The sequence below is a fragment of the Drosophila sulfurigaster genome, unplaced genomic scaffold, assembly GCF_023558435.1.
Source record: "Drosophila sulfurigaster albostrigata strain 15112-1811.04 unplaced genomic scaffold, ASM2355843v2 ctg51_pilon, whole genome shotgun sequence".
Taxonomy (NCBI): domain Eukaryota; kingdom Metazoa; phylum Arthropoda; class Insecta; order Diptera; family Drosophilidae; genus Drosophila; species Drosophila sulfurigaster.
The window spans coordinates 7,281-20,655 of NW_026909716.1; the positions used below are offsets into that span (position 1 = coordinate 7,281).

A 13,375-nucleotide genomic window follows, 5' to 3' on the forward strand; every position below is an offset into this window, starting at 1 on the left:
CGCTGGCGACACGCAGAGAGGATCTCTCCCCGTGCCCGCCGGTGGTAGCAGTCACGCCTTCCACCGACGTTTGGGCTGACATCCCAGCCCGGGTTGAATAGTTTAATGAGTCCATTCCGAGACCATAGTTGGCTAATTTTGTTCTTGGGAGCCCCCCATAGCGTTTTCAGTCTTACCGCCAGACACCTCGTACCATGGATTCTGCTACTTATCTTCAGGCAGATGCCCGAAAGATAAGGAACAGAGTCCTCAGCTAGATCTGCAGTTCCTGAAATATCGACGTATAGTAGAGATCTGCTACCCGTTGACACTGAGGTAATACAGATCCTACCCAGCCAGCACCCTCGGGGAGGGTTCAGCAGAGGATTTTTGCCAGTTTGCCAGTGTTTAAGTAGGTTTTACAATTTTTTGGTATGCCATATACTATATCATTATACAAAAATAGTTGACTTATTTCTAAGTGTACAATTGCGTTATTTTTTACTATTGGTTTTAATAAAATATTTTGATATTCAATTTCTTCTAGGTTAGGAATTTTGACAATATACAAAAGTGTAGTTTTATTATGAAGCATTGATATATCGGAAAATTCCATTATCTCTTCGATTGACAATGGTGGCATATTGCCTTTTCTAAATATTTCTCCAATTTCTGTTAGTTCATTTTCGTTTAGTAAAAGAGTATTTGCTATATTTAATTTGGCCCACTGAGTGGCATATTTGATATTTACTATTTCATCTTTTAATAATCGGATTTCATTATGAAGGCTAATGGCTACCTCGTTACTAAGAAAACTACTTTTTTGTATTGAATTAGTTAGGAGTTCGATAAGGACGTAAGTTTGTTAATTCTTTGCTCCAGTTGTGTATTAACTATAACCTGTTGATTATTATTACTGATGAGATTATTGATATTTTCCTTTAACATGACGAGATCGTCATGATCTGCTGCCTATGTACTTCCAACCTGTACCTAACCAATTTAGTGACCTAGATTTTCGTTTATTTGGGGAATCTGTTATTGTTTTGAGTGCGTTAGTGGTAGCGATTAACTCATGATGTATTGTTGAATATAGCGGACTACGCTTTAGGCCCTCTTCAGTGTGACTGTTAAGTAGGTCTAGTGCTTCCTGGATTTGATTAAGGTCTATTACATGTACTAATTTTGTTGAGGATGTCTGTAACTTTCCCAGTCCCCTATGAATGGTCACTGTCTGAGCGTTCGTGTAGTTTGTAATGTCCATCGTAGCTTCCGTTATTGTCCATAGTAATACCCTGCGAATATTATGATTTGATGTTACTTTTATGTACGATTCTTCCAGATTCTGTTAAAATGTTTGTATTTTTATCTTCTTTAACTAATTTTTCTTAAATCTTGGGAAAGTTTTGAACCTAAACGTGTGTTTACTTTTACATATATTTCTTGTCCTGGCTCATAAGTTATTATTTCGTTTCTGCTTTTGTTGTGGAATTGTAAATTTTTATTTTGTGCTATCTTAAGTTTGTCAATATTGTCTTGTCTGGCCTGTTCGTACTGGTCTGGGTTTGTCGTGACTCTCCTTCCGAAGAATACCTCTAATGGTCGCTTTTGGTTGTGGAATGGAAAGAGTAGTTATATTCGTATATGGCTCTATCTAGTAGTTCCTTGAAGGTTCTATGGTGGTTTTCTTTCTGTAAGCATCTCATTACTTCGGAAAGTGTCGAATGGAACCTCTCTACTTGTCCATTAACTGTACTCTTATATGGTGGCGCAGTGTAAATTGTAATATTTAACTGGTCCTCAAGCATGAATTTTATGGACCTTGAGTTGAGAGATTTCTCATTATCTATTACAACGAACTTAGGAACTCCATAATAGAAAATAATGTCCCTAAGTGGTGTTCGAATGTCTTCTATTGCTTTTGAATTGATTATGCGTGCCTGTGCTAGTTTTGAGAATTTATCTATTGCTGTAAGAACTAAATAGCCTTTGGTTGAGTAAATGTCGATGTGAATGATGTGACCGGGATATTCTGGTATTGGAGTTTTTTTTAGTTCTGGATTAGGGGGATCGGTCATATTTAGATTCCTTACAAATTTTGCATTGCCTTACTATGTTGCTTATTTTTTGTTTCTTTTGGGGAAGTAGAATTTTTCTGATAATTGAATTTTATTTTCTTCGGCACTGCGGTGTGCTCTATTGTGTATTTTGAGAATTTCCTCCTCTTGTCTAGATTCGTTGGTGAGGTCTACAGTCATAGATATTTTTGAAATGTTTAGATATAATAGTTGTATTTTCCCCATTATATCCTCAGTTGTTTGGATGCAATTTATAACCGAAGGGTTGAGGTATTTTTTAAGAGTTTCTACTAATTCTTTATCGTTAAATTCCTTTTTGTATATTTCGTGTCGATGGAACGGGGAATGGTATAGAGAATATGTAGTCGGATTTATCTGATTTGTTAAGAAATATTTGGTTCTTGAAAACATTAATGGGGACTTCCATACTGGGTATTAGTTCGTGACTTGAGCTTTCTGCACTATGCTGAGTTGAGGCTATGGAATTGATTTGATCAGTTGATATTCTCGAGAGTGCGTCAGCTACGACGTTCTCCTTTCCTGGTTTGTAGAATATTTCGTAGTCATATTCTTCTAGGTAGGATTTCCATCTTTTAATTCTAGCATTTCCGTTCCAACTGCTCAAGGAATGTGTAAGGGGTTGATGGTCGGTGAATATTTTGACTTTTGCTTTCCCATATAAATAATTTTTGAGAGCTTTAAGTGACCAGATGATGGCCAGCATTTCTTTTCGTTAGCTGCATAGTTTTCTCTCTGCTTTTGCTAGTGTTCTCGATAGGAATGAAATTGGTTGGTTGTCTTGCGATAGGACTGCTCCTATTGCGTAATTAGACGCGTCCGTTGTCAAGTGAAATTTTTTAGTAAAATCTGGATAGCGAAGAATTATTTCCTTTGAAATAAGACAACTTCGTAGTTTTTGAAAAGCCTTCAATGCTTCGGAGTCAAGAGTAATTGGTTTTTGATGACCTGTTTTGGACACGTGTCCATCTTCCCTCTTAAAAGAGACGTAAGGGGTTTTGCTAACTTAGCATAACTTTGTATGAATCTTCGGTAGTAGCCGGAGAGTCCAAGAAAAGATCTCAGCTCTTTTAGTGTTTTAGGGCAGGGATAGTTGGCTATCGCTGCGACTTTATTTGGATTTGTTTCGACGCCTTTATCGGAAATTACAAAACCTAGAAATTCGACTTTATTCTTCATGAACTCGCATTTATCTAACTGACATTTCATGTTGGCATCTTGTAAAGTTCGAAAAATTAACTCCAAGTTCTTGTAATGGGATTCATCATCTTTACTAAATATGATGATATCGTCTATGTAAATGAAACATATCTTACCGATATGTTCATGAAGTATGTCATCCAAAGCTCGCTGAAATATAGCGGGCGCATTTTTGAGACCAAATGGGAGTCGTGTAAACTCATACTTTCCGTTATTGACGGAGAATGCGGTCTTTTCTATATCGGAAGGTTTCAAAGGGATTTGATGAAAACCACTTTTAAGGTCTAAAACCGAAAATACTCTATTATTGCCTAGCTGTGCAAGTACTTCACCTATCTCAGGAATAGGGTATTTGTCTGCAATGGTTACTCTGTTTATTTTGCGATAGTCTATTACGACGCGATATTTCTTTTTCCTGAAGCGTCAGCTTTTTTGGGTACGATCCATACGGGAGAATTGTATGGGGACCGAGACGGTCGAATTATTCCATCTTCTAAAAGTTCTTTTATCTGTTTATTCACTTCATCTTTCAGTGACATTGGATACTGATAGAACTTAGAATATACAGGGTGTCGGTTGATGTTCTTATTGTTGCTTGTACCTTGGTTGTGTAGGTCAGTTTTTGATTTGGATTGGCGAAGAGGTTTGGAAATTTTTAAGAGTTGGTTTAGATTTGTTTTCTGTGTTTCTGACAGGTGGCTTGTTCTTGGTACTATTGTATTTACTGCTTCGAAGATTTGTTCTTTTAAAGGGATTTTATCTTGTTTCTGATTACCATTAGGTTTTTACTTGGATTTATTTCTGCTCCTAATTCCTTTAAGGTGTCGTTTCCTAAAATAGCATCAAAAGTTTCTAGGTCTTTTAATAAGAAAAATTTCACCTCAACATCTGTTATATTGAACAAGTTGGCATTTTTGTGGTGTGTTACCAGTGTATTACCTCCTATCGAGACGGCGTGAAAAGGGTTTTATTTGGAGTGGGGTTTTCTACAAATTTCGGCTTGATGTAATTTCTATTGATCCAGTGTCAATGAGAATTTTAATTATTTGGCCGTTCCTCAATCTACAAGTAAAGTATGGAGAGAGGAACTCTTTACTCTAAAAATTTAGTGCAGAGTAGTCATAAAATTCGCAAGTGTCATCTTCATAGTTGTTGTCATATTGGTCTACTTGTTCTACGTATTCTTCTATTGTTTGTTCTACGTCTGCGTGAGTCTCGTATTCAGCGACTGCTTGTTCATAGTTAGTTGTGGTATCGTAAGTTTCTGTCGAAGGTTCTGTTATTTCGTCGTTGTTTGTCTGTATGTTAAAGTTTCTCTGTCGTTTCTGTCCGTCTGGTATAGGACCGGGGGTCTTTTCCCAGCTTCGAATCGTGGTCTGTTCATGTAGTTGACAAATTTCGTTTGAACGCTGGAATCCACATCCATTGGTTCTGGACGCGGTAGCGGTTTCGGGGCCATTGGCTCAGGTGGTGCAACCTGTTGAGAGGTTGTGGCAACAGTGTATTGCCGTGAGTTGGCAATTGGTTGATACCCAGAATTTGGGAAATATTGTCTTGGTAGTGGAGTTGGTGGTAGTTGTCCGTAGTGTAAGTATTGTCGTGGTTGTTGTTGTCTGAAAGGGATTGGTGGTGGTTGTCTGTTTGAGAAGATGACATTCCGTGGGGCTGGTATGGGTTTACCATTACTGTTTCTAAAATGTGTCGGATGTCCTTTAAAAGTGGCATGTTTTGACCTAAAGGTTTGATTTTCCATTTTAAGCAGAGATGTAGTGCGGTAGGTAAGTCTGCTGGTTCTTTCATGCCTAATAGCCGAGGCAAGTCACCTTGTAGCCCTCGAATGAAAGTGTCTAGCGCTTTGTCTCTGTATAATTTTGTCAACATTGCTTCCCGTTTCTGTCAATATCCATGCTACTCGTTTTATTTAAAATTAGAGACAAGTGTCTGTATACGTCTTTGTGGAAATCTTCCACTGATTGATTCGGACCTTGTACTAATGTAGTCATTTCATATTCTAGGGTTGCTATGTCTCGTTTATCTGCATAATGTAGTGAAAGACATCTGCACATGGCATCCCAGTTAAGCGGTACCTTATATGCTTCTAAAGCTTGGTCTGCACTTTTCGTTATCTTGTCTCGGATGGTGTGCAAGATATTATGATATTTGGGCGTACCTTAATATGAGTTATATGCTTGTAAAACACGCTCTACACTTTTTTTCCATGAGCTAAATTCTTCTGGGTTTCCACTAAACTCACGCAAACCTTTTGCTATGTCGGGTACTCTGTCAAGATCTGTCAAATTTCTTTGATGTTCTGGCGCAATAACATGATCTGGGAGACTTAGAAAATCTTCTACAGGATTGGTATGTTGTCTTATTAATATTGGCAATTGTTCGGCTAATATTTCGCTTATAGCGGCTGTTAGAGCGGCTCTGTTATCTTCGTTCATGGTGGGTCTGTTTTGTTGATGTTCTAAATGCCTATTGTTTTGTCTCTCAATTGAACGTTGTCTTTGTGCTTCGTTCACTTGTTCTATTTCTTCTGGATTTAGTATGGGGGTCGAATAAGTTATGACGATTGGCCATAAGCGATAAGATGAAATTTAAAAGCTATTTTTGTTTTTTTTTGTTTTATATTAAAGTTTATAACCAGTGGATGGTTTTTTCCTTCTACCTTGGAGGGTCCCTTGGGAATCGCAAAGTTGGAATAAGTTATATCACCGTTGTGATCTTTTTGTTTGATTTATCGCTTTACGCTTATTTATGTTATTTACTCTTTTACTATGGACTCTTTTGAGTCTTGTTTACTTTGCAATAATTTGTTTCTTTTCTTATATATTTTTAAAATTTTGCTTTTCGCTTTTAGTTTTATTTATTTGCTTGCGATTTGCTATATTCTATATGGACTCCTTGGAGTCTTGTGTATTTTTACACTTTGCTTTATGTTTTTTTATTTCCGTTTTGTTTTCTTTTCTTTGTAAAATTTCTTATATCTAACTTACATTAGCAATGATGTGGCCACCTTTCCTGATGGGACGGGGTTGTTCCTTTTTGCAGCTGCTACTGGGGCTCCGTGATCCATACCTCCTGGAGAGTATTCTGAGAACGGATCTTGCAGAATATGTGGTCCACCGATGCAGTTCTCACAATCTCACCTGTTACACTAGCTAATTTAATGGCTTGGTACAGGTTTGTGCTAAACTTAATTGCCGAGATTGCTTGAACTGTTCCTTCAACTGACTAATTTAATAGTCGAGAAGGTTTTGCAAATTTAATTGCTTTGGTCGCACTTGGTCGAATTAACGTCCTTGGCTTGCTTAGTTGCACTTCGTCAAATTAATGTCCGATTGGCTGATTGTTATTTCCCAGTGATTAATTATCACGAGCCTCTATTGGGATAATAACTTGAATTGCGCACTTAGAAACTGTTTTGTTCTGTCGATGCACTATTCGTTTTCACGCACTTAGATACGGTTTTGCTCTATCGTAACGCGATTTGACCGAAAATGTTCTTTGGCGCACTTAGATACGGTTTTGCACTATCGATACGCGAACTTTCCGGTCCCTGCTCGGGCGCCAGTTAATTATTTATTTAAAAATAATAACAAAAATATATTTGATTAAGATTCCGATTGGAACCGTTCTTTATTGAAATCAAATTAGAGACTAAAGACTAATTCTAAAGCTAGCCCTATATAAAGCTGCGAGTTTCAGCAGCGGCGTTGACAGCGCTGCTTTGGTTGGTGAATTGGGTGCAATGCTTCTTATTCTTGGAATTGCTTGCACCGGCATGTGGCGGATGTATTGGGCAACTTGGCTTGGGTCTTCTTGAATGTTTGCAGGTGCACTCGGCGCGTGCAGGAAGTTGGTCAGACGCTGAGTCTGCATTTTGGACTTGTGGGATTTGTTGTTTGGGTTTCGAAATGTTTTGTCTGTTAACTTATATGTATGTGGGAATGTGTCTGGCAACGCCAATCTTTCCCCCTATCGATGATATGAAGCAAGGAGTATCGATGATATGAAGAAAGGAGTATCGATTAAGAAGGAGTATCGATTGAGAAGGAAGTCGATAGAATATACTTAGACTTTACTTTTGTGACGACGACGAGAAAAGCAAGAAGTGCTAACGACGACCGCGACGATTTATTAAAATAATTAAATTAATCAATAAACTAAATATCATAATAATTAAGGATTAAACTTATGAAATAATAAATAAACATTATCATAAAACCAATTCCACATATATTGGGGGCTCAACCTTAAAGAAAAGCCAAATGAAGTATTTCACAATGTGGTGTGAAGCAAATTGAAGTATTTCACAATGTTGTGCAAAGTTGCGTAAACGTTTACAAGCGTGTGACCGACATTCATCTACGAATACATACAAAATCTTGAACATTGAGACACATACTGGTGAAATTCGAAAAAATGTCGCGACTTGGTGAATTTGAAGAGGTATGCGAAAATTTGCGCATTGCAAAAAGGAAGAATATTAGTTTGCTGCATAAATTCGTGTTTGAAAGTGAAGGGGATAGTAAAAATCGTGAACGCTTACGTGAATTTAAAGGATTTGAATATGATGAAACTAGCCAAGAATACAAGGACAAAATAAATTTCGTTGCTGAAAATCTAACAGATGGTGATCTTGTTATAATCTGCCATTTGCTTGACGTCATAATGTAAACGATTTAGCATTTAGTAATGGAAAAAAATATTGAGTTCGCTGCTGTAGGCAATAGGAACGTGCCAAGATTCGCTCTTAATTTTCGAGATATCGAGGATTCAATCCGTTTGTTCAGTGGCGACGATACATTATCAATCGAAGTGTGGATTAATGATTTTGAAGATATGGCTTCTATAATGCAGTGGGACAGCTTACACAAATTTATATTTGCAAAACGATCTCTTAGAGGTTTGGCTTGTATGTTTGCATCAAGTGAGCGTTGTATATCAACGTGGCAAGCATTAAAACAAGCACTTCTTAGTGAATTCAAAAAGACAACTAATAGTGCAGAACTTCACAAACAGATGAGTGAAAGAAAAATGAAACGAAGTGAAAGTGTCTTAGAGTACTTACTGGTAATGAAAGAACTAGCAACGCGCGGAAATATATGTAGATGATGAAGCTATTATGCAATACGTGATAGATGGTATAAATGATCGAAGTGTTAATAAATCTATATTATATAATGCCCGAGATATCAAAGAGTTCAAAGAAAAACTAAAAGCGTACGAAAAAATGAAGGGAAAAGTGAACTATGTGAAAAACGATGATTATTCAAAAAATACAAATAAAAAAGAACAGTGGAGTGACGCAAAGGAAAAATATGACGACAAAGATAATAATAATAACGCTATAAAATGCTATAATTGTGGCGGCAGGGGACATGTTTCCGAGAATTGCGATCATAAGAGTAAAGGCAAGAGATGCTTTAATTGCAGAAGCTTTGGTCATATTTCGAAAGATTGTCAAAATAATAATAACAAAGCCGAAAGTGAGAGTAAACCTAATATGGAAATTGTGGACGAAGATTCAGTGATGTACAAACGAGTGAGAGTTCAAGATAAGAATTTCATAGCCTTCTTCGATTCGGGAAGCAAGTACAATATCATGAATGACGTTTCGTACAAACGTTTGAACAGTTCAGTCTTAAATAAAGTGAATATTTATTTAACGGGTTTCGGATCTAAAAATAAAATAAAACCAATCGGATTGTTTAAAGAAAAACTATTAATTGACGGTGAAGAATATGAGACAGAATTTCTGGTGGTTACCGCAGAAATACTTCCCAACGAAATAGTTTTAGGTGAAACTTTTGCTAAAAATGCCAAAATAATTATAAGACCGGATGGTTTAACAGTTCGCAAAGTCAAGAGGGAGTGTAATAACTCCTATAACAATCAAAAACTAAATTATGACTCTACAAATGAAATAGATATGATGATGAAAATAGAAATTGACAGTGCTGAAAGTAATATGATTGATATCGATGAAAATCTAGTAAAACCTCAATTGACTATGTGAATAAACTCATCAAAAACTTCAAGCCGGAGTGTACAAAGTCGACAAACGTTGAAATGAAAATAGTGGTAAATGATGAGACTCCGATATATTCACGGCCGCGCAGATTTCCTTTCACAGAACGCTGCATAATCGATGATCAAGTTGAGCAGTGGTTGCACAGTGGTATAGCCGAGCATTCTGACTCACAGTACTGTAGTCCCGTGGTGCTTGTAAAAACGTGATGGTACCCCACGATTATGCATTGATTATAGACGGTTAAACAAGGTAATAGTGCGAGATCCATTTCCGTTGCCACTGATTGAGGATCAACTTGACAGATTGCAGGAAGCCAGTTACTTCAGCACTATTGACCTTAAAAATGGTTTCTTTCATGTCGATGTTAACCAAGACAGCCGAAAATATACATCATTTATAACACACAGCGGTCAGTATCAGTTCCGCAAAGTGCCGTTTGGATTGAGCAATTCACCTGGTGTCTTTCAAAGACACGTAAATGCCATATTTCGAGATTTGACGCGTAAAGGCATTGCTTTACCTTATGTGAACGATATAATTATACCAGCGAAAACCGAAGAAGAAGCTGTGAAAAATCTTTCAATCGTGTTCCAACGTTGCCAAAAGTACGGACTAAATATAAATTTCAAGAAATGTAGTTTCCTGAAGATAAAAATACAATTCTTAGGACATATTATAGAGAACAATAAAATAAAAATATCTGATGAAAAGACATGCGCCGTTACCAAATTCCCAATTCCAGTGAACCAAAAACAACTCCAAAGTTTTTTGGGCCTAGTAGGATATTTTTGAAAGTTTATTCCAATGTTCTCAATCATTGCAAAACCGTTGACCGATTTATTGAAGAAATATGCCAAATTTTCAATTGACGATAGAGTGCTGAGTGGGATTAACAGTTTGAAATCGCTAATAACAATGAAGCCTGACTTAAAAATATTCAACCCAAAACACGAAACCGAATTGCACACGGACGCATCGATTGATGGATTTGGTGCTGTCCTGCTCCAGAAATCACCTGATGATGGAAGTGTACACCCAGTATACTACATGAGCAAAAAAAACTTCAGATGCTGAACGATGTCTCACGAGCTACGAATTAGAACTTTTGGCAGTGGAAGTAGCATTGACAAAGTTCCGTGTTTATCTTCTGGGCAAGCACTTTAAGCTTATAAGCGATTGCAATGCATCCATAAAATCGATGAATAAACATAACATAAGCCAGAAAATTGCTCGATGGATCATGGTTCTTCAAGAATTTAGCTACACTCCTGAGCACAGAGCCGGCAACAAAATGCGTCATGCGGATGCTCTTAGCCGTTACCCTACAATGATGATGATTACTGACGATACCGTATATAGCAGACTTAAATGCATCCAAGTGCAGGACGATGAGTTGAAGGCCATTATTGACGTTCTACGAGATAGAAGCTCTCATAAGTCAGCGCACGAGAGAGGTCATTTCTCCATAAAAAAGACAAAAGAAATTATTGGAAAGCAGTATCACATTCCGAAGTTGGAGGAGAAAATACAGCAGCAAATTCGATGTTGCATACCTTGCATTGTGCTTACCCGTAAAAGTGGCAAGAAGGAGGGAGAGCTGCATCCGATTCCGAAAGAAGAAGAACCACTGCAAACCTTCCACATCGACTTTCTTGGGCCTCTGGAATCTACTCATAAGCAATACAAGCATATCCTAGCTATTATTGACGGATTCACGAAGTTCTGTTGGCTTTACCCGACAAAGACGACGTCAGCGCAAGAAGTCACAATGAGGCTACAGACGCAGAGCTTAATGTTTGGAAATCCAATCCAAATCATCACCGACAGAGGTTCCGCATTCACATCAGACGAGTTCAAACGTTATTGCGAATTGGAGAACATAGCTCATCATTTAATAACGACTGGTTTACCAAGGGCCAACGGACAAGTTGAACGACTAAATTCTATTATCATTTCAGTGCTATCTAAGATGTCGATCGACGACCCTACCAAATGGTATAGACACGTGGGCAAGGTGCAACAAACCATCAATTCGACGTATTGTAGAAGTACCCATGCTACACCGTTTGAAATGCTTTTTGGCATCAAGATGCATACTAAGGACGACCTCATTTTGAAGCAGATCATTGCCGACGAGATGATTCAGATGTTTAACGACAACAGAGACGAGCTCCGAATGCAGGCCAAACAGCAGATAGCGACTATTCTAGATGAGAATAAGCGCTCCTACAATCTTCGACGAAAGCCAGCTACAACTTACAAAGTCAACGACCTTGTAGCTATAAAACGCACTCAACTAGGAGGTGGGCTTAAATTAAAAGCTAAATATTTTGGCCCGTACCGTGTGACGAAATCAAAACCGAATGATACCTATGATGTAACCAAAGATGCGGTGTTCTATGAGGGACCGAGACAAACTATCACATGTGCGGAATTCATGAAACCATGGCTTCCAGGTGACGACTGCAACGACGACGCATTCGAGGCGAATGCATGAGAGGATGGCCGAGTTGTGGGAATGTGTCTGGCAACGCCAATCTATCCCCTATCGATGATATGAAGCAAGGAGTATCGATGATATGAAGAAAGGAGTATCGATTAAGAGGAGGAGGAGGAGGACGACGACGAGAAAAAGCAAGAAGTGCTCACGACGACCGCGATTATTAAAATAATTAAATTAATCAATAAACTAAATATCATAATAATTAAGGATTAAACTTATGAAATAATAAATAAACATTATCATAAAACCAATCCCACATATATATATATATATTCATGTATATATATGTAACAAAATAGAGTAATTTATTGATAGAAAATCTAAAAGAAATGAAGTAAAGATAAATTAAACAGATTAATGATCAACACAATTAGAGAACAACTGTTCTTGTCAACGCCGACACACCAACTGACTTCTCGTCGATCTGGCTTTCGTGATTAGTGCTGTCATATCCTTTCCCAAAGCTCGCGTTGCCACTCGTTGCCAGCGACCAGTAGTGCCATACTTCACATTCGGCCATCCTGATAAGCATCGTCTCCAGACGACAAACAATCATCGTTGTACCCGACGTACTACCACAGCTTCATATTGTCAGAGCTTGTGTTAGTAATATTGGGCCCCTCGATCTGTGCAGCTTTTCTGACTTCAAAACACCCATTGCGTTTCACTTTTATTACCTCATATGGACCAAGATAATTATTGTGTAATTTCTTCCCAGAAAAGAATTGTGTCCGCTTCACAGCAACAAAGTCACCTTCTTTGTAGCCATACATCTTTTTACGCTTTTTCTCGTACTGCTTTTGTTGCAAAGTTTCCAGCAACTCACCATTCGACTGATTCAGCAGTTGCTCAGCTACCTCGATAGATGTGCCCTGCAAATTCCGATCGGTTTGTTGCAACAACTGTCGAAAGCTCCGCATTTTTGGCCGATAAATTGGCATTGGCCACCTGAATGGCCTCGACTAGCGTTTTCAAGTCGTCGATCTTTTGTTCATCTTCTCGTGCCAACTGCTCCTTGTCCTGCAGCTCGGTGTTTGTGATCTCCAGTCGCTCTTGCAGCTCCTTCATGGCCACCTCGTTGTCGCTGCTCTGTTGCTGCTGTTCCAATTGCAACTTGGCTAAGTCTCGCTCATGTTTGCATTACTCGTTTGAAGCTGTTGACGCGCCTCCTGCAGCTCACGCTCCAGCTGCAAGCGTTCCTTGCTGCTCGCATCGCTACGTACGCTGCTCCGCTCCGGCTTCAGCGACTCAATGCTTGGTTTGTACTGCAGGGGAGCATCTATATCAACTTTTGTTTCTACGATATTATAAATACTCATCTGATTAAGGTCAGCGTGATCCTCCTGAGCTGACGACGAAGAAAAATTAAACCCATTTTCATTCAGGGCAAAATAAAACTGTACCGTTCTTTTGGTTTTCGACTTCTTTTACAGACTCATAATCGCAGAATTTTTCTTTTAGTTCCTCAAAAGTTTTGCAAGCGTACATGCTATATTTAAACTCTTTTGCAATATTTAAGCCATTTACTATGTAGCGAATAATTGACTTTGTTTCGAC

At 38.2% G+C, this 13,375-nt stretch overlaps 1 protein-coding gene across 1 annotated transcript; it reads right to left on the bottom strand.

The window, feature by feature from the left end:
* Nucleotides 1–937: 937 nt before the first annotated feature.
* On the bottom strand, nucleotides 938–6,462 carry LOC133849941 (uncharacterized). Its single transcript, XM_062285938.1, has 2 exons — nucleotides 6,275–6,462; nucleotides 938–1,274 (listed from the first exon to the last, which is right to left on the bottom strand). Exons 1-2 carry the CDS (start codon nucleotides 6,352–6,354, stop codon nucleotides 938–940), a joined length of 417 nt encoding a protein of 138 aa, XP_062141922.1. The 5' UTR covers nucleotides 6,355–6,462.
* Nucleotides 6,463–13,375: the final 6,913 nt, after the last annotated feature.